Raw genomic sequence first — 21,729 nt, forward strand, 5'->3', positions numbered from 1 at the left:
CGGCAATAAATAACTCTCGGTCTTTCATTGTCGAGATGAGATTTGGACTGTTGGATGGCTGAACGGACTGCCGAGATGGTGCACAACAGGGACCCAACTCCCAAATTCGCACTCAAACTACTGGCCTGCCCATCACTCGGGACACGTGTTACCACATGGATCATGTCTCACGGTCGCTCCCTCAAACCACAGGTGACACCAGAGCATTTCCAAATATAAGAGAGGGAAATTTTCGTATGGAGGGAAGAGCAAGAGGCGGCAAACTACTCAAAAACCCCAAACTAATACACACACAAAGAGATAGTATATGTATACACACATACGTATATATAGTATATAAGCACGAAAACGCAGAGCAGTCTCTTTCCCCAAATCTCTCCGGATTCGATCACAGAGGTACGCTTCTCGATTCAGATTCGAGCACTGCTTCGTATATCTTTTAATCTTGTTTTGGAGTTTCGTTCTCGACTTGTTAATTTGGTTGAGTAAAGACGAGGGAAGGAATCAAAACGGAACCGAACCGAACCGAACGGAACGGAACGTTCGATCCTTGCACATGTAGCAGATGTCTATTTTCCTCTTCAGATTCAATAGCGTCAACGGAGTCAATGTATAAAAGTTTCGAATCTTTTATCCAAGTTCTTAACTCCATTGAAGAAAAGACGGGCTATACCTAATGCATCTAATGTAGAAATATACGGGTCGGGCATGCACGCCGTGTGCGCGGGTGTAGATATGTGGGAGCGGGAGTGTGGGTGGGTAGTTGTTTTTGGGTGCGGGAGTGGGTGGCTGAGTTCAAGTTATTTTACTATTTTTGCCCTTATATTTAATCGTGTTATAGTAAAAGCAGTTGTAAAATTTGGTTTTTTACATTGGAAATCACTTTTGTGACAGTTTCAAAAATTTGTTCACGCTTCAATTGGTGTTTTCCCTTGCTATATGAGAATAGATTAAGAAAATTGTAATAGAGTTTGTCTTGATTTTGACTGGATCCATTCCTACACCAAACGTCCTTTGTGGATTATTAGATACAGAGTTGGGGAGCGTTTTTGGAGCAAATCTTGTTCTTTGGATGTTATCATTCCACCTTAGTAAAGCACTTGTTAGTTTCTGGTGATTTGAGTTCTAAAACTTCTGTTTCACGTTTCCAATTGTAGTTTATTGGTAAGGTAGGCCGGATTCTTCATTTTCCATCAGAGAATGATGATGTTGGATATTTTTAAGTAGAGGGAAAGTTTGAAGTTTTGAGCTACAGATCGTTTAGACCAGGTGAGTCTAATCTGAGATCACTTTGATGTAGTTTCAACAAGTAGGGTAAGTTTCAAATATTTGTTTGGTCCCTTGAACTTTCATCCTAACTCAAGTAAGCACTTGTCTTTGCACTTTATATTTAGCAAGGCTTCCAGTTTTGACAGATTTGGCAGAGCTAGGATGACTCCTGCCTTATATTTCAGCAACTTCATCTCACCCAAAGATGAGGAGAGGAGGACTAAAACAATTCTACTTATTATTTTGGGCTAGCTACATTTTGCTTCACACAAGGATTGTTCGGACACGAGTTTGTATGGAAACTTGTGCAATTAGAAGTCAGTTTGTTACATCCTTAAGAAAACTTTATGAATAATGAACGGATATGAGTTACGTAGAGGATCAAGGAGGACTTCTTACGAAATGAAAACAAGATTATTTTTTTGAACTTTAGAGTTGTTGCTAAGTTTCTTTGACCTAATTTGTAGTATATGCCATCCTTCAAGCCAATATATTCCACAATATACTATAGGAATTTATAGTTGCTCACAATGACAATAATCTATATTAGTGCAATGATGAATAACCCTGTATGCAGATATTTGTTATATCGTGCACTGTATATGTATCACTTGTTTGATGTGCCTGCGTTAAGGCTTAGACTGTTGATTTTATGGAACACTTTTTGTGTGAATCAACTTCAGGAAGACATGGATGGGCACATTTTATCATTAGTAAACTATTGATGAACTCATTCAAAAAGTAAAAATCATGTCTTAGGCCAAGTGCATAAATCATGAGATCGATTTTAGCTGGCAATTATATACAAGAAATGAGAATGAATAAGTTTCAAAATTGCAAGAGAGATCTTCTTCTTCACCTTCTACTCCTTTATGACTGGCTTATCATTTGAATGAATGCTCATTTTCGAGCATTAATTTGGAACAATTATAATGTTAAATACAAATGAATTCCTAGCTGTAGGGGATCTCAGAAAATGACCTAATTTTGTTTTCCTTATTTCTGCTGCCTGGATTATATGTGAATGCATCTCATGTTAGAGAAGGAACAATTGTATGTACAACAATGTGTTAGTCCCTGGTTGTGTTCAAGCTAGGCAATGAATTTTTCTCCCTGTACTGAGACTCGGTTAGCACCTTTTGGCACTCTTCTCTGCATTACACCACCTTTTTATTTGTCTTCATTTTTTGTCTTGGCCAACTTGCTTGCAGGGAAGTGCAGTCTGGCCATGAGAGGTCGAGGTGCCCTTGTTCTATGGTCAAATCCCCTCACACACACAAATCCTGTCAAAGAAGAGGAAAATGACGTCAGCAAGTAGTGCAGGCTTGAAGGACAATCTTCCTTATTAGTAGGTACAGTTGACTGGTGCATCTTTGATTGAGGCACATTAGATATTGTAAGCACCTCAAATTATGATAATCCACTGTTCTGCAAAGGTTTCCTTTGACTTTGTTATCGTCAGGCATGTTTTCATGTTGTTCTTGCACTTAGTTTGTCTTCATATTGCGTTTGATGTGTGTTCGTAGAGAGGGAGCGTCTTGTGTTCATGGTTGAAAGTGGCGTGGACTTGGGTTGGGATGGTTGGGTTGGTGTTTGCTAGTTACTGAACTATCGATGATTCATCATTATGGTTCGGGAGGATAATTACTCCAAAAACTTGTCGTAACAGTTGTATAAGATGAACAATGGGCAAGGAATGTGTTTTTGTTGCGTCCTTTTATACTGATATTTTTGTTACTTATGGCTAACCATTATGATTCATGTGGCCTTTTAATCATTCCTCTCTGACAACATATGCACTTTCTGCTTATCAAAAAAAAAAAAAAACAACAAAAACATATGCACCTTCTGAAATTACATCTCAAGTCAATAGATGCCTTCCTGTCACCCTCGTATTTCAGTTGCATATATTCTATCACTCTTCCAGACCGTCACATTTACATTTGCTACTCCAAGTGTACGAATGCTATCATTTCTAATTCCATGTTTTATGATCTTACAGTACCACACCACACCTCACATCCACCTCAACACCTTTATCTCAGCTAAAGTCATTCTTTACCACACATCCACCTTGACACCTTTTTTTAATCTCTGCTACGCTCATTTTTATGGGTGGACACTTCCTTTCTAGATTTGTATAGTGGAACGCACCTCTCAGACCATATCTACAACCAACACATGTTATTGTCAGGGTGGTTTTAAGCTTTCAATGAATGCCAATTTGCTTGACCATAACATTGAAGGGTGGAAAAACTATTTGGCCATTTGTCAGTTGTCAAAGTAAGGATTTGACAATCCTTCCCCACACCCCAATTTTCTTCAAACATGGATAGAAATAATACTCTTTTCTTTCGACCTATGCTGTTTCTAGCAGCTAAGATGTTTGTACTTTGTACGAGTCAAGGAGTTTCCAAAATGTGTTACCATCCCTTTCAAGTTCAAGAATGCAATTGGAGAAAGGGAAGAGATATCAAAGTATGAAAACGAATGAGTTTCATTTGGCGTCCGTAAGTCATTATGGCACTAGTTTGGTTTATATTTGTTAGTATTTACTTAGAATTATAAACATGTAAACTTAGTTTTTATTTAGTTTCAAGGGGACATGTTTAACGAGATGTCACCATATTTACGCTATATAGTTCCACTTCCTTTTTGCCTTACGGCCCCTACCCCTTGTTGTTCTAACACCTCAAACTTGATTCCAGTAAACCCAGTTAACTGGTGGTGCAACTGTTCATTTTCCTAACACATGCATTCAGGTTAAGATTTTTTTTTTTGTGTCAACATACTTTGTCCAAATGCCCTAGTTACTGACATGTAGCTTAATCACTTCCTATGTTCATCCTGAAACCTGTGGCTTCACTTCATTTCATGAAACTTTGCTCAAAGTCAGCGTATTGGAGATAATTTAGAATTCTTTTCTACTTATTCCATGTACTATCATGGATTAATCCTATTGTCTTCCCCTCCTCATACTATGGGACTAAAATTATACTAAAGGGCAAGTAAGCTTGAATGAGCAAAGCAGTCGAGGCATGAAGCAGCTTCTGATAGGCTGTTAAGTAGGAGGGTGAAGGCTTTTTTAAAAGTCTTACAAATTGCAAGAGTACGTAACTTCTTTGCAGGAAATTCTGTCTCTTGTTTACCCATCCTTCGAGTTTCGGTACTGACCTAATCTAACTAAGTTTTTAAAGGATTTTTTAATGAAATTATTGGTTATATTATGAACACGATAATGGACAAGAACATGTGCATACTATCTGCATCAAAGTTAAAAGCACTTCATATTCACTATTGCTCCTGCAGTACTACAGAAAGCAAAACACAATGTTTTTGCTAATGAAGCAAAAGGTAATATTTGGAAGATTGGCCCTTTACTTCCAGACACTTGGCATTAGCACCATGCTAAGCTTTGAATTTTTCGAGTTCGGCTAGTTCAAAATTAGTCTAGCTTGAAACTAGAGCTCGCTTGAGTTGAACTAATATAAGTGAGTTGAGCTCAAGCTCAAACTAGAGCTCTTGAAGAAAATGAATTTAAATGGTGTAAATTATTGCTTATATACCTAAATTAAGATATCATAAAAAAAAATGTTGGTGTTCATGCCCCGACTCAAGCTAAGCCTTGGTTGTCGACCAGACGAATGCAAATTCCAGCTCGAGCTTCATTATTAACTTAACCGACACATGTAAAGAAGGTGACATGTCTGTGTGCGACATGTGTTGGGTGCCAACACATGTCTGATACTATTTTTTCTGTGTCCATAATTGGAAAATGAAAATAATAATTTACATCTGTGTCCGACACTCTTTTTGCAACATGTTGGACACTTTTGGTGTCTAGGATGAAGAAATAAATATGTTATCAACATTTCTTAGTCTTAGACAATTGCAGACATGTTATTATCAGAAATTTGGAATTTTTCATATCAGTGCGGTATACAAAGTTCAAAAAATATACTAATAATATTTAATTTCTTAAAATTCGTATTGAGCTTTTTTAAAAAGATTTATTGAGGATTCATAGCTATGCCGTTGCCCTATGTTTTCTAAAAATTTCTCCAGTCTCATGTCAATCTAGAATCTTCATGACTTATTGTATCTTATCTATTATTTAGTTTGGCATGCAAACTTATGTGACATACGTCCATGACAATATATTTTGATATACATATCATTGAACATATCCCCAACATGCTATGTCCTGCATTTTATCAAAATAACATATCAGCATCTCTGTATTGTGTGTTATCCATGTCCCATGTCCCATGTCCGTATATTTGCTTCTATGAACTTAACAAACCGAACCCTTACCAAGCCAAGCCTCAAGCAGCTCACAAGCGACTTGGTTTGTTTGCATTGCTACTTGGCAACAAGTAGGGGTGGCAAATTGAACCCAGACCCATAAACAAACCCAAACCCATCAACTAAAAAATAGACCCAACCCAACCCATTTATTAGTTGGGTAAGAATGGGCCCAAACCCAACTAACCCATTATTAATTGGGTCTTAATTGGGCATCAATTGGGTCAACTTAGATGACCCAATGGGTCATGAAAGTAACCCACCAATTGTAACCAAATTTCCCGTTCGGAAAGAAAGCCACTACTATATTCCCCCTGTTCTTACGGAGGAAGAAAGTCTTTTACCAATTGTGACCAAATTTCTCTCTTTCCCGTTTCTTTATCAGATTACACGCGTCCAAAAATATTTTGAACGGTCCGGATTAAAAATCAATTGTGACCGGTAATAATTATTTTGACCAGTCAAAATTGAAAACACATCTCATCCATCGATTGCGCGAATGGACTGGTGAAATTGCACTCCGCCGTGAATAAGTTTCTCTCATAGTAGTCCGGTATAGGGTTTAGGTTAAAAAATTAAGTGACTTATTTTTTTGCTGTTATTCAATTTTTTTTTGCATTTTTTTTTGTTTTGGGTCAAACTTTTTTGATTTATTGATTCGTTTCGACGAGAGGAATCGGAAAAGTAAAAAAGTTTGATCGAAACTTATAATTTTTTGAATAAAGACAAAAATAAGTCAATAAGACAAAAAAATTTACTTATTCGTCTTTCTGAAAAAAATTATGAGTTTCGATAATAATTTTTTATTTTTTGAATGACGACAAAAATAAGCCAATTTTTTCATCTCGTCATGACAAAAATAAGCCAATTTTTTGAATGAAGACAAAAATAAGCCAATTTTTATGATTCTTCTCGTCATGACAAAGCAATAATCCTCAAAACTTTGACAAAAAACTAGAAAAAGAAAAATATTTGAATAAAGACAAAAATAAGCCACTGGGATCTGGTGTGATTCGGTAATTAAGAGCGACCAATATGGTAATTAAGTGTACAGGGGTAATCTGGTCATTTTGTTAGCGGAGGGATAGTATGGTAATTATAGTGTACATGGTATTTTACTCCTTTAATTTACAGGGGTAATATGGTCATTTTAGCGTACATTGTATTTTAGACATTTTAGCATATAGAATGTAATTGGGCTAATGGGCGGGTCGGGTTTGTTTTTAAATAAATGGGTTGGGTTGGGTATGGGTAATTAGACTCATAATTAATGGGTCTAAATGGGTCAATGACCCATTAAAGACCCAACCTACTTGCAACTTACCCATTTTGACCCAAACCCGCCCATTTGACACCCCTAGCAACAAGTGAGGAAAGTCTATGGAGATATGGCAACTACTTAGTACCCTATATCGGAAGGGGATGATACAATGCAAAGATGATCATGCTCATCGTGCTTGCTTCTTAATTATAGAGCCAAGGATCAAAATTTCATTGGTTTCCATTAGCACGGAACCACATATGTTTCACAACATTTTGGCAAGGTTTGTCAACATGACAACTTTTGTGAAACAACAAGTATAATAAACAGTAAACGGAAAAGAAAAGTTGGAAACATAAATAGAAATGTAACATATCCTTAACAGAATAAGGCTGAGATAGAAGTAACTATGATTTTGCTAAGTCCAATAGCTGGTGAGGTAGAAAAATACTTTTGTTTCACAATTCATAGGAAGGCCAGTTACTGTTTGTCAGATTTCATTGTATTTTGGTGTGTTTCACTATATTTAACTTGCACTTCATTTTGGTGTTTGGGGAAGGATAATGTTTGAACCATCCTGGCGGAATCAGATGTGACTTTTTTCCTTCTAAAGACCTTGAAAAATTAACCTTTTAAGATTAACATCTGTCAATTCGTATTGGATTCGGATATGGAGAAAGGCAAGACCAAATTCTATAAAATTACCTCTCCAAAAGCAGTATTGAATTCCCTCTGTTGTTAGGCCTGGCAAAGGACATATTAATTTTGTAAGGCAGTTTCTAAGGTTCATACTTGCTAAAAATGATAGAATTTAACTTTTATGGCCAAAAGATCTATTACCTTTGAAAATTGTTGTTACAGAGGTCCCAAAGTAAACTGTACGTCTTGGCAAATTCCATATCCATGCCCTTGGAACATCAATTGGGTTAAGACTGGATTCATGATCTGCAAACATCTGCAATAGTGGGACTTGTTTTATAATACGATCTCTGATCAAATAATGCATGGCTTTAGCATTGCAAAAGTACAAGCTTCAACACATTCATAATCTGTTTGTTGGTTGGTGGTGAGGTTATCAAGCTGCATCATGTTCTATCTGAAGTGACAGCACTGACACACAAATAGTGACTCCTAATGGTAACGAGAGAAATCATATAGCAAGAATCAGATTACCTCATTAACTTGGAAGTAAGTGCCATTTAGCGGAAAGCTCCCCCTCATTGCTGTTCTACATGGAATCTGCACATGAGATCAATATCAGTAAACAGCGCATCTGGCCTTGCATGCAACTTTTAGTACTATTGCATGTTTCTTGTATTCCTCACCAAGATTGTCCCTCTAACTGTGTGTGCATTTGCTTCTCTCATACTATTGCATGAGAAGCACGTTTTCTCATTGCAGAGTTTGCCTGATTCTTGAGACCCACACCTTCCTTCTGGTAGTTGGACTGAATTCGCTGTTTCACCTGGTAGAAACAATCTCAAAGTAGGTGAAAAGAACTAGTACTTGCCAAAGTGATAATAGCATTAAATATTGCACTGTCCCTTGGATTCTTATGATAGAGACATTGTAAGCACAAAATTATGTCCTTGTAGGTATGAGAGTACGTTTGAACTCCTCCATGATGGAATACGATGCCTAATGGTTTATCGAAGAACAACTAAGGCAGTCGTAGACTTATAGTTTCCGCTGTAATGTATCTTTTGCATACCTGGTGTCCATATAGCAAGCAGGTATGGGCTTGGATCATCAGGTTCTCGTTTATCCAGCTGAATATTGTAGAGGGCAACAGTTAGTTGGAACTAAGCTGTGTTGTATATAGGAAAATCAAGACATAGGATGAATAACTAACCCCATTTAGCAGAGGGTGTGAATCTGGAAGTTCGTACCTGCAGCAGGATGGAAGGAGTTAATTGTGCATGGAAAAATATTTTTACCGAGAGTTAAGTGTCTAAATGACTTTGTGTTGCTGCTGATACATTGATTTTACATAGTGTTCTGCAATCCACGTGTCTTGGTTAATCAGGCAAGGATCAACCTGATACAAATAAGTTACCAGCTAGGTTTTGTATTTTTGGGTCTTTCATTTGTGAAGGAGTTCACAGCTGTTGTCTTCTGGACAGTATTAGTACAGTCAACCTGTATCAGCAGCAGCCGATATGTAGACCTCGTCATCTATACCCTTAGGAATCCAATCTATGAAGCAGACTCAGCTTTGCTGTACTAGCATTTGTCTGTCCTAAATTAACATTTAAGATGTAGTTGGAAGATGTGTACTCACACTTGGTGCTCTGTTCGTAGTCGACTCACATTCTTCAGTTTCTGTGTAGGGATGGAAGCAGCTTGTGGATTCAAAGCAACTAAAGCTTTGGACATATCTCCCTCTTGCAGTTCCATATTTTCTTGCACATAGTTATGTAGATTCAGCGTGAACTCTTCAAGGTTGAGTTTGATTGTAGGAATTTCGTCAGGATCCTCATAAAACGCATCTTCGATGTCACTTACTGTTACTTCTGCAGTTTCTGGTTCTGGTGTTGCTGGTTCCTCGACAATGGGTTCACAGTTTCTCAAAACTGATCCGATCTCTTTCGGTTCATTTCTACCAGCTGTTAATAATGGCATGGGCCTGATTCCTATTGTAGCGCTTTTGTCAGTGGCAGCAGGAGGAGTTGAACTCACTATACTTTTCTCTTCTGGACCTGGGAGGGCAAGCCTTGCACTGAACCAAAAACAAAGTTCAAGTATTCATATCGAGTATAAAATGCTAAAAATTCATTGCAAGTGGGGTGTAAGTTTATGCCACTGTTCAAAATGGAGATGAGTGGTTGCCACGTCCCTCCCACCCCCAACACCCACACCAAAAAAACAACAAAAAGGTATAATGTCCTCTTGTTAGATATGTACGAATGTGCTTTCCATTGAAAGAAAATCCTTTCTATACGAAGTTTGAGAATGTGGTACGCCACATGCCCCACCTTGTTGCACATTATGGGTCGGCTGCTGCGGATGATGATTTCAGAGTATTTCTTTCGAACAATAAAGCAGATTTCTAGGATCACTAGGACATTTTTTTATAGTTTTAGATTTTGTCTTAGCAAATCTTCATACTCTACATTTCTATCTTCTTATATTTGGTTATTTTCTCCCAAGGAAATTGTTGGGGGAATAAATAGGAAAATCTTGTTCTCTTTGGATAGTTAATTTAATCATTTTTGGATGAAGGTGGTGTTGGAGCTTGCCCCACATTGGTTAAATATAACCTCCAAATCTAGTATATGAGCCTGGGCAGCCTTTCCACTCATTAGTCATTACCAATTGGCTTTGAGTTGGATACCTTAACATAGTTTCAAAGGTAGGTTTTTGAACAAGACTCTACGTTGTCGATGGTTGGTTCTCCCTTTGTTTGTCGTTAATAGTTGATTGTTGTCATATGTGTTGAATCATTTGTTTACCTCACCACGTGCGAGCCAGGGGTCTCACGTGCGGGAGAGTGTTGGAGCTTGTCCCACATTGGTTGAATATAACCTCGAAACCTAGTATATAAGCTTGGGCGGCCTCTCCACTCATTGCCAATTGGCTATGAGTTGGATGCCTTAACAGGTGGCATATCTGGGAACGGGACTTCCGAAAGGAAGCTCGCTCGGGGATTATTTTTTTCTAGTAAGGTAGGTTTTGATCCTTTCACAGGTTCTTCCATCCCCGTCCCAAAATGTTTTTCCTAATGGAACAGCTTTTCTATTTGTAGACATCCAAAGTGTATAAATAGGGAATTCAACAAGTAAAAGCACACGATCTTGTTCTTCCCAAATTTATGAACAATTTATTTGTTTTTGTATATAATATTGTTCCACATGATGTTCAGTAGGTTGTAGGCCTTTTCATTTTGTTTTCCTACATCAGATAATTAAGTGGCAAAAGTATTAAGGATGTTACCATATGATAGCCCCCTCTCTTCCGGCTACATTAGTCAAACAATTGAAATATTGTTCATATACCTCCACCTATTTTGCCCTTATTCTTCCACTTTCTCTTTCCTCTTTTTCTAGCAAAATTAGTCACATTTAGATATAGGTCTAATGTTTCTTCTTTATTTTCTCTAAAAATATCTGATAAACAAAACATTCATGCATATTTGGTACTTCAGAGTTTCTTTTTGGATTTTGTTACAAACTTAAAGGTTTATTTCCAAGACTGATGATCAGTTTTTTAATCTTGCAATATGTGAGTTCATATGTAATGTGTCATGGTTCTAAATGATGGAAACAAAAACACCTCAAATGTCATTGCCCTTGATGCATCTAGAGTTTGTTTGGTTTGCGTTTTGAGTGAGGTTTTTGGAGTAATGATCGGAGAGAGAGAGAAATGAGAGTAATAATTGGATAGAAAACTTATTGGGGAACACAGTCCTAAAGTCTTAGTATCTTCTCGGATTGTATCGGTTCTTTCTATACTTAAACTTTGGGAGTGGTTCAAACATTTGTGTCCTGGGTCCAAACCCAAGTGTTAAATTTTTTTCAAATTTTCTTTCCCTTTCAATGTGTGCTGGAAATTGTGACCTCCTTCGTGACTAGTTGAGCCAGTGGTTTTCCAACTAACTATTTTTGAGGACAAAAAAAGGCACATAATGTGGTTAATTTTCCTTTTTTATTTTAGTCAGTGCCATTCAATCTTCTGTCATAATTTTAGGACCTAATATCCACTGGCTTACATCATTATGACTTTTGAATAAATGCATAATTGGTCATCTCTTTGATAACCACCCTCCCCTTCTGAGCTTTGATCCAATAGGAAATGATGATGATAATGCTTCTTGTTGTCAACTGAAAGTGTTTTTGAACGAAGGTTGAATGGTACCTTGCAAAAGCACTTGCAAAGTGTCTGCACTCTCCTCTCATTGGACATGCATTACAGTTTGGTTTGCTCTTTGTGCAGAAAACCTGTATAAATATCCAGGAATGAATCATCATCGTCAGTGCCTATCTAGGGTACACAAGCCACGCCTATTTTCAAATGATAAAGATACGAATATGACAGAAATACAGAGAAATTATACTTACTAAGCAAATATTCTCTTATATAAAAAGTTACATAAACTGGTACACATACCTCTAAAGAACCAAAGAAATGGCACTAATTCAACAGCAAAAGATTTTTCACTATGGAATTTAAGCTTCACAAGCATCAAAATATTTATGACCTGTTTCTGAATTCTGGAAATAGTACACTGGAAGTCTAGATGGTTGAAAGTACTTAATTGGAAGTCCAGATGTGGAGCTGTCAGCAAGAATGTTCATTTATGAGGGAAAAATTACAGGATGGAACAAAGTTGAAGATTTATCTGGGGGAAAACTGATTTCAACCGTACCATCCGGTTTGGTAGTAAAGACGACTGTACAGGTGTAGCCTTTTGTTGGGTTTTCTCATACTCTATATGCGACAAAGTAGACCAACTTACATTTAATGACCCATATCAAGAAATTATTGCAATTTGATTAGAAGTTTAGAACTCAATTATGAACTTGCGAATATACAAGCAACATGGTCTCTAACATCTGTTGATGTGTCTGGATACATGACAAGTGTGTAGCCCTGACGTATCATCAAGATTCTAGCAATAAGTATAAGGTATGCTGTATGGCGTTATTGATATGTATTCAGGCTTGTCTCTTTTTTCTAACACCCGTTGAACACTTCAATAACAGCTAAAATGAAGAGTCCGTGCTTCATGCAATCATTAGTCACATCTGATGCTTATGGTAAGGGAAAGATCATGATTACATACCTTTCCAAATGTTATCATCTGGTAATGTAGTTCGTACCTGTACATTCATGGCATGCCGATCAGGGAAATACACAGAATAAAATGAAATTAATTCCTAATTTTTGGAATTATAGAAAAAAAAGTAGATAATGCGACTCATTTAGATAAATGGTTCTTGTGAGTTCTGAATTTACAATGTTCGCTGATCCAGCTTGCATAGTCTGGGCCACAGATATTTCTGAATTGTCTCCAGCATTGGATATCTACATAGAATAATGGTTAGAACTTCTGTTTTTCTATAGAAAAAGTTTGGCTTAACTTAAGAAGCGACCCATTGCTTACAATTCCAGAAGATGGAGTTGAAGCGATTCAGGAAGTGGTTGGAGAGGGACCCATCCCAGTCTCACAGCTATCCTTCCGACATTTGTGTCAACCTAACAAACAAAGTATGAAACTTCATCAAGTTTGTTAGTGATCAGTAGTTTCCAAATGAAGCAAATGAAACTTACCGGGAATGCAAGATGATGAAGAGTTAACAGCCGCACACACTCCACACTTTTTAAGCCCAATCCCCATATACTTAGAAGATAATCTCTGCAGAAAAAAACATGCATGGAGATCAAAAGAAAATTCCTTGTGGACATTATTTGATGTCGTGCTGGGACAGAGATTCAGCCAACTTTTGTGGGGAACCAGAAGTTAACTGCTGAATAGTGCGATCAAGCGACAGTATGATATCCATTTCAGGGCTACTGGTTATGGTGAATAACCAAACCCTCCACGATTGATTTTGTTTTCTTTCAGACAAAAGTCGTCTCTACTTTGATTGGGCCATCCTTTTGGCATCTAAATCTTGCCTTTTTTTTTGCTTGGAAAACCATAAGTTGACTATGCTTGTTTCTTTTGCGTATCTGCTATGTGGAAACTACGGTTGATTTATGTTCAACCAAAACTGAAATATGATTTATTCTTTCTTTCCCTCTAGAAAAAAACAGAAATAAGCTATAGAGGAATAGCAAATGTTTCAAGAAAATCTTTGACAAGTGAAATATAGCGAAGAGCTTGATACTCTTGCATAAGCAATAAGAATACGAAACAAAAATTGTAACAGTTGACCAGACAAATAAAACAGGAAAAGGATTACAAATGAGAAAAATGGAATGCGGAGTTGATTTGTTTTCAGGTTTAATTCAACTACTGGGTAGAAAATATGATATTCTGCTCCACTGTTGGTCTACACCGTGGCCATTAGAGGATACAGTGTTTAGCTAACAAACTGGCCGTACATGTATGCATGATTGCAGAGCGGTTCTAAATGACTTACTTTGCCTTGTCTGGAGGAACATCCCTCAACCACTCAAGGTCAATGCTTCCATGATCTTTAACAAGTCGGTTAAGGAAATCCTGCACAGTTTAACATCGTAATCAACTTGTTTTGGGAATTTCTGCATTTAGCTTATAATTTCAGTGTTGTAGCCATGTGTAGCTGATCTTGACTGGTATGACAACTTCTTGCATGAAACTTATATCCATACCTGTATCCGTTCTGCCAGCATGTTGTTCATTCCTCTTTCTTTGATAGCATTAGAAATCTCACTGACATCTGCACATCGAATTGCTTCGTAGTCCAGGGAATCCATTGCCTCCTTGCTTCTGTTCTTTCTACCATTGGGCTCCACCAGCTTTCTCAAGCTATCCCAGTCAAATGAGTTCCTTTTTTCATCCTCACGCTTTGCTTTTCTTGCATTTGACATATTTGTACTCATGCCAGTGGTTGTCTTGCCAGAAGAATACGGTTCATCTTTTGCATTTGCTTCAACTATTTTTGTCTCTTGGAACTTTTGCTTATAACTTGAGTTAATTCCCTTCTCCGCACCAAAAGCTTTTGATCTATTCTGAGGGTCCTTAGGAAGTTGATGCCTGGTATCACTTTGCCCCATAGCAACTGTTTCAGTAGGTCGTACAGGCTCTTTAGCCGATGCGCTTTCCGAGTGGAAGGTCGTTGACCTTTCTTGTTGATGAGTGCTGAGAGAAAAATGACCTTGTCCATTCTGAGAAAAATGGCCAAATGTTGGTGCCTGCATCATTGGCACTCCATTCTGTTCAACAAAGGTTTTTTCTGTAGTATGTCCTGTCCTACTCGCATAATCTCTCTCTTTTCCGTTGGTAACTCCAGAAGGAGTTGAACGCAAAGAAGACATGGATTCTTCAGTGAATATTCTAAGATGGCCTACTCCCTGTGCTGCCAAGTTTTGTGTCATGTGCGTTTGAAAATAGGTGGGGGGATTTGGACCTTGCTTGTGTTCGGAAACGTTAGAATTCATTGGGTGGGTTGAGGAGGCAGGGCTTTTCATTGTATTGACAATGTCCAATCCTGGGATTTGCCAATTGTAGTTTATGTGTGCTGATTGCTTGTGCAAATGTGTGGACCTCTCATCAAAGTGTAATCTCCCATTTACAGGGCTTTGAAGTTCCTGGAATGGGGATGTTCTCATATGTGGAAGAGTCGGAGGACCATTAATCAAGTTAGCTTGGCTTTTGCGTCTTGAATCTTCTGCTTCCGAGTTGGACCCTGTGTAGGACTGGACTCCTTTATTGACTTCAAGGCTGAAAAATTCTGAAGAATTTTGTGATGAACTTAAGCTTGCATCCCCTATTCTGTTGTGTTCAGTCGCTAGACTTGTTCTTCCAGTTCCTGAAGTAGGATCTCCTATTCTGGATTCTGATGTTTCATGATACTGTACAGATGCATGGTTGTACAGGGGTTGCCTTGGTATTGTATCATACCATTTGATGGTGCCATTTGGGAATAGCGTCTGAATCTCTGGTTCTTTAGCCGATACAGTTGTTCCGCTTTTGTAGCATTCTGGGTCTGCAGTTTTTGACTGGAGGGGAAATCTCGCTGCAAGAGACATGAAAGCAGAGCTGCACAAAAACGGAGAAAATCAAGGGATTGTCAATAACTACATGGCATCTTACCTCGGAATATATATGAAGTACTTCAATTTACCTTGAAAGATGGTCTGAAACATTCTGGGTGAGGAACACTCCGATTACTGAGTCAACAACTGATCCTTTCCACCGTGAGAAACGTCGATCTCCTGCAGATATTATTATTGCGTTATAGGGAAATGTCTACTTAACTTCATATGCACTTGACATAGGATCTCCTAGAGAAGTTTCCGCACATTCAGTGTAGGTACAAGGATTGATAATACTTAATCTGTCTGATCCATGTCATAACAACGGAAATAAATGCTAGGTTTGAGTAGATTCACCAGAAAACTTCATTTTTGTGCGGTGTCTTCCAGCGAGCTAAGCTACTCTATTCAAACCTTTGTCAATGGACAAAAGGTGAAAAGAAAATCAGTTTTTGATAGTTTACATTGCTTTTAAGATTCATAAAGTTGGGCAAAATGACAGCACTGTATAAGTCTTTTCTTATGTTACATGGACTCAAGTATGGGTGTTTGGTTTAATATGTTTCTAGGTAACGGATTCATCTACTTCTATTTCTTTCCTCATCTTTTTGAATCGTAAAATGATGCTATATAAATTTTAATAGTTAACTTTGTATGCAAAATGGACTTGCACGTAGTTATACAGTGAACACAAATAATTGTACATAGTTATTGGATCGGATCCATGCCTACCCTCACGTGCAAGGGTCCAACACTTGTACTTCACAAATTTAGAAGCCTATATAGCATAGGTTTCTTCTTTGGTCAAGGCATTTTTTTGAAGTGCTCTTTGCTGTCATCTCTACATCTAGAAGTTCTGCTTGGATGTGAGTTAAAATGATTTACTCACCATTATAGTTAATAGCAGGCCAGTTCAATAGATCCATATATATTGCTTTTAAGTGTTAGTGGTGTTCATCTTTTGTTGTGATGATGACCGAGTGTTATATGTAGTTCACACTTATTACCTTCTTGGTGTCATTCTTTGGGAACCAACCGTGATTTGTGCAATACATAATGGCAAGGGTTTAGGGTACAAAGAACTACTTTATGAATGAGATTTAGGCTTTAAAGGAGTAAATCTAGCGTCTATGTTAAGGATTTGAAAGGTCTAGGTTGAGTTTGTAGTGAATTTCTTTTGGTACCTTGAACAAGATGCATGCGTGCAATGAACGAGTCTGCTCGTCCACAGAAAACTTTCCTTTCTTCTTCCCACCATTTTTCTTTGTTCTTGTCTCCTGCTTCAGCCCCCTCACTTCCTTCCTTCCCCATTAATAGCTGCCATATCCTATTTGTCTCCGGGTCAAGGTCCACTTTAGGACGTGGCTTGCGTTTCTTGATATTATCAAACCCTTCATACGGAACCATTGCGCCATCTCCTTTGTACGGAACAATTGCATTTTGCTCTCGCCTATGATTATCCTTGCTCAAACCAGTGATATTTAGCCCTTGTAGTCTGCATGTGATTTCATGAATGGCATCCAAGTATTGCTGTTGTCCTGGTTGGCCTGCATCAAAAAGTAAAGTTGTTTAATTATGTGGATTAACTATTTTGGAAGTTTATGTATTCTGATACAAAGTGATTCAAGTTTTCTGAACAGGTACCTCTTGTTTTCATGGAGGATTGTCGATAATCATGCGAGACAAGGCTGAATGAAGTCGATGCCATTTGGAGCCCATTCACAGACCTCTTCGCCTGAGAAGTTTCAACTCCTTGCTCAAAACTATATGTAAAAGGGCCTTTTTTGGAAAGAGTTGATGACAGCAGGTGGGGGTTGGCCATCATTATTAGGGAGGTCATATCGTGGACATAAGTTAATCCATTGAGTTTTTTCTGTGCCGTACTTTGTGTGTTAGGATGCAACTCAGATGCTCGAATGTGCTTCTGTAAATTATGCGCAGATGTCATGCAATGAGACTGCCCGCCACCACTATTACTATTGACCCCATTCATTAACTTGGTGGAGGTTTTGTCACCTCCAAAATTCGCGTCTGATATTCTACCGTTAAAGGTATAACTATTTGCATAGACGGTGTTCCTGCTTTCTGTTATGGGAAATTCCATTCTCCTCTTCTTTTGAGTTTCTGAACTGGTGCCAAAATTGTGGCTGTTAGTGTTATGGTCATGAACCTGATATATACCCCGGCGCAAAAATGGAGAACCCATCTGACTGTAAGAAGCGAAACCCGCCTGCATAATTCTGTTGCGATATTCCCGTTTCAACCCTCTTCTTTCATTGGAATTGGTCGAGTTTAAAGCTACTATTTGAGGGGTACTGTGCCACATCATCTGCCTTGTTTCCTCTGGATTTATGCAGGTATTTTGCTGTTTTTGGGATACATTTCTGTTGAATTCTGTTTGGAGATGTCGATGCTCGTGACTGCATCCGTTCTTGTCACTATTTTGATAGGGACTCCCATTTCTCATGCTCAGACTTCTTGCAAGAGCATTCAAAGTGTGGTGTTTGATTGCAGCTGGTGAGGCAGAAGTGGAATGTCTCTCTGGCAATGGTATTCTTTCTGCTGGCATTTGGTTCATAGGATGATTATGGGTAAATGTTTTTCCATTCTGCACCCTTATCTCTGATGCTTCTGCTCCAACACCGTTGATTCTAGTGCATAATTTGGTTGTATGAGAATCCAAATTCAAGTTAAAATCTGCTGGATTAACTTGATTGATTTTTTCCGGGAGATTATCTGCTTTGACCTGCATTTCAGCATTTTCGTCGTTTTCCAAGTCAAAATTCAACTTCATCTTGCACGACTTTTCTTTAGGCTCTTCCTTTGTCACGATTGGCTTTTTGCGAACATACTTCCTCTTACCTGATGGGGTTTCCTTGGAGTTGGAGTCCATCGGAGGTTTGGGCTTTGGAGTCCTTCTAGGCTTGCCTTCCACGACTACCTTTGGTCTGTGTTTTCTCCTTTTTGGTGGTTTCAACTGGGGCGTCTTGTTCAAGTCGATTCCCTGATCCCCTCCAACAAGATTGTTCTTTTCCATCAACGACGTAGATACAGCAGCAGATGATGAGTCCACAATGTTTCGTAAAAGTCCAGTGCAATGGTCCTCAATGGCTTCGCTAGATGACAATAAATTCTCTAGCTTGTCTTTCTCTTGACTTGAGCTTTCATCTACAGAAAAACTCAGCATTACAGAGCGACGATGGTTTTCAAACTGCTTTGCATGATCTGGTGTTACTGGTGCGAATGGGAAGGAATTGGTTGTGCTTGAAGTTGCATCAGCTTCGGACCTTGGTGGCGAGTTTAGATTATAGTTGGGACGGAAAGGGACAGGAAACCCATCTGTTAAAAACAGATTCTAATTAGTTGTTGAGACTCTTGAATATAATTGACAAAAGACTAAAAAACCTAGTTTTCATTAAATTTTGTAGACACTAAAATCATAATAGGTTTTCATTCTTTCTGTCAGGAAAAAGTTTTTTCAGACTCCTGTAATGTATATTAGTATATACTAGTGTTCTACTTCTGTTAGTGTTGGGAAATGATTGTAAGCCAATGACAACAGATTTAATTTTGTTTATTTAGTGTTTTACATGCATAATGATAAAAAGAGGCAATTCACTTTTTCTTTTTTAAGTGAAATTTAGCTACTCTGCAGTATTCTTCTGTTTCTTTTTTCTTTTTTTTAAAGCGTAGCTACGGTTCAGCCTACCAAGACTTCTGAAAATTGACTCCTTATCACAAGAGTGTGATAACATAAAATCAACATACTCCTGAAAAGATTGGGATAATTCAAAATCAATGGGAAATATTTAGTAATTAAATCTAACAACCATTTGCATTGTGATTAAGTATGATCTTGTGTTATACATGCTATTTTAGATATTATCGAAGCACAAAATGAATTGATTCATGCCGTTGGCCAACATCATTTCAGTGAAGACATTGCCGTGGAGGATGGAAAAGAGAACTGCCAAAATATCATATTCCAGTGTTAAGGTTTAATTTCAAGGGGCACAAATTTTCAATTATGTTGCCCTTGATAAATAAACAAGTGATATCTATTCTCAATACTCTGAAAAAAGAACAAGGGGAAATAACAAATTAACTTAGGTGACCAAAAAAATTCCAAGGAACTTACCCCCTGGCATCTGCGTTGATTTGTTAGCCATGATCAAGTGGTTGGAATCCAAGTTAGGATTTTCGCTTCCAAGTAGCAAGCTAGTGAAGTTGCCTTCTGTCCAACTACTATCAACTTGGGTGTAAGAATTCAGAATCGTCGGAAGAATATTTTCTGACGGCATATTTCGGCTAAATGCTCCATTTGCAGAGGCCATAGAAGCAGCGCTCTTCTTTGTAAATACTTCCGCCAAAGGATTATTATAGCAAACTGCACTGTCATTACCAAAGTTATCAGTATAGGATCCGACCCTCTGGTTCAAACCCCCCGGTTGAGCTTGTTGAACTCCCAAATTATAGGATCCGACCCTCTGGTTAGAACCCCCTTGTTGGACTTGTTGAACTCCCAAATTATAGGATCCGACCCTCTGGTTAGAACCCCCCTGTTGAGCTTGTTGAACTCCCAAATTATAGGATCCGACCCTCTGGTTAGAGCCCCCCTGCTGGGCTTGTTGAACTCCCAAATCATAAGAACAATCATTTTGACCCATGAATCCGATTGTGCCGAAATTTTCCCGGGTTGCATTGTAATTCATGTGCTGTTGAAATTGTTGATCGGAACATCCAATCAAATCCTGAAAATTTGTTATTACTGGTTCATTGATCACATGCCGTCCAACAGGCACACCATTTCCATTCGATCTTGAAATAATTGGATTTCCTGGGGTTTGAGGCATCCATGGAGCCCTAATCCGGACTTCATTTTCCGGTGGGTTTACAAAACCTCTCCCATAATCCATCCTCGAATTCATCGAAAACCCTAGAAATCGAATCTTTTCGAAACTTACTGTGTTCTCAAACCTAGAGATTCCATTATGAAACCTCTAGTTTTGCCCCCCAAAACCTAAAGCATGGGTGAATTTGCCGAAATTTCCTGGTTATATCAGTAAACCCTTGTTCATCCCCTCTGCCAATTCCCTGCACCTACCCTGCCAAAACCCCCAAATTACATTTCTCACCAAAACAGGCCCTAATTTCCATAACAATCAAAATGAAAATGCTAGTAACCAAACAATGCATATCCTGGGCAACAAAACAGCTAAAGATCCATGCAATTAATGGCTTAAATTCCAGTTCCAGGTTCCCCTCCCCCCAAAAAAAAAAAAACAAAAAAACAGTTTCCAAAAACAAAAATATTTCTCAACAGCTACACACCCAGCTATCTTTACTTATGCAGCAAAATCAGGCAGAGAATCAAATGGAAACACAATCAGAGCCAAATTGCAAATCCAGAAAGCAGTATAAATTTGTGAATCTCCGTGAATTTTTGTGGGTTTAAATTGGCATCACAGATACTGAAATGAACCCAGAAAAACAAAATCTGCATAGGATATCACGCGTGGTTTGGCTTTGTGGGAATGGAATCGCGTAAGTCTATAAATTTGAGTGGGAAATGCAAAACAGGGAGGAAAAAAAATTGGGGAAAAAAATTCAGTGTTGTTCAGCTCACCGATCTCTGGCTGTCTCATGTGGCCGGAGTTGGCCGCCGGAGGTATCCAGTCAATGCCGGCGGAACGAAGTCAGTCTTGGGTAAACCAGGAAAGAGTTTTAGAGAGAGAGAGAGGGAGAGAGAGAGAGAGAGAGAGAAAAGCAACAAAATACATAGAGGGAGTAGTTATATACTCCAGTTGTACTAAAATATGGTTGTGCAGGCCTAGCTTTTTACTAGGGGCACATCCCCTCCCTTCTAGTTTAATGCCACTTAAATTGAAGAAGATTCACCAGTCTTATTTAAATTAAATGCAACATTTACACTATGAGTTAGATTTTTATCTACTAGCAAGAAAAAAAAAGGGTTACTTCTTTGGTTCTGAAGTTGGCAAGATTATTCTGTTTTGCAGAATGTGGTTACAATTGGGTTTTTAAAGTGATATTCGCACTTCATTTTTAGTCTTTTAAAAAAGGAGATGATAAATTATGGAGAGTAGAGCGTGTAAAATTAAAAGGCGGGCGCCGTGGTTACAATGAGAGACTTAAAAATGATATTCACACTCTACTTTTAGTCTTTTAAAAAAAGGAGATGGTAAATTATGGAG

General features: G+C 38.2%; 1 protein-coding gene and 1 long non-coding RNA gene across 6 annotated transcripts; one reads left to right on the top strand and one right to left on the bottom strand.

Annotated features, from left to right (window-relative positions):
• Positions 1–340: 340 nt before the first annotated feature.
• LOC131318956 (uncharacterized) lies at positions 341–2,383 on the top strand. The gene is made up of 2 exons (XR_009197842.1): positions 341–396; positions 1,174–2,383. It is a non-coding gene; the product is annotated as an uncharacterized LOC131318956 (long non-coding RNA).
• On the bottom strand, positions 2,118–21,307 carry LOC131318955 (transcriptional activator DEMETER). 5 transcript variants are annotated; one of them, XM_058349030.1, is made up of 20 exons: positions 21,144–21,307; positions 19,656–20,622; positions 17,162–18,856; positions 16,702–17,055; positions 15,607–15,697; positions 14,132–15,521; positions 13,921–14,000; positions 13,106–13,190; positions 12,939–13,030; positions 12,791–12,859; positions 12,618–12,654; positions 11,690–11,772; positions 9,117–9,554; positions 8,688–8,724; positions 8,547–8,604; positions 8,161–8,300; positions 8,009–8,074; positions 7,676–7,790; positions 7,541–7,579; positions 2,118–2,552 (listed from the first exon to the last, which is right to left on the bottom strand). In XM_058349030.1, exons 2-20 carry the CDS (start codon positions 20,443–20,445, stop codon positions 2,440–2,442), a joined length of 5,772 nt encoding a protein of 1,923 aa, XP_058205013.1. In that variant the 5' UTR covers positions 20,446–20,622; positions 21,144–21,307; the 3' UTR covers positions 2,118–2,439. The 5 variants fall into 5 exon arrangements, 4 of the variants coding, with proteins under 4 accessions (XP_058205013.1, XP_058205014.1, XP_058205011.1 ...); XM_058349031.1 differs by having other exon boundaries at positions 8,161–8,291; positions 16,702–17,064; XM_058349028.1 differs by having other exon boundaries at positions 16,702–17,064.
• Between the last annotated feature and the right edge of the window lie 422 nt (positions 21,308–21,729).

Source organism: Rhododendron vialii, chromosome 3a (assembly GCF_030253575.1).
Source record: "Rhododendron vialii isolate Sample 1 chromosome 3a, ASM3025357v1".
Lineage (NCBI taxonomy): Eukaryota > Viridiplantae > Streptophyta > Magnoliopsida > Ericales > Ericaceae > Rhododendron > Rhododendron vialii.

Coding starts and splice junctions, on each gene's coding strand:
- LOC131318955 (XM_058349028.1), bottom strand. CDS start 20,445: ATGAATTCGAGGATGGATTATGGGAGAGGTTTTGTAAACCCACCGGAA. Junction 17,065..17,161: donor ATCCTCCATGAAAACAAGAG/GTACCTGTTCAG, acceptor TTTTTGATGCAG/GCCAACCAGGACAACAGCAA. Junction 15,698..16,701: donor ACGCATGCATCTTGTTCAAG/GTACCAAAAGAA, acceptor TAATATCTGCAG/GAGATCGACGTTTCTCACGG.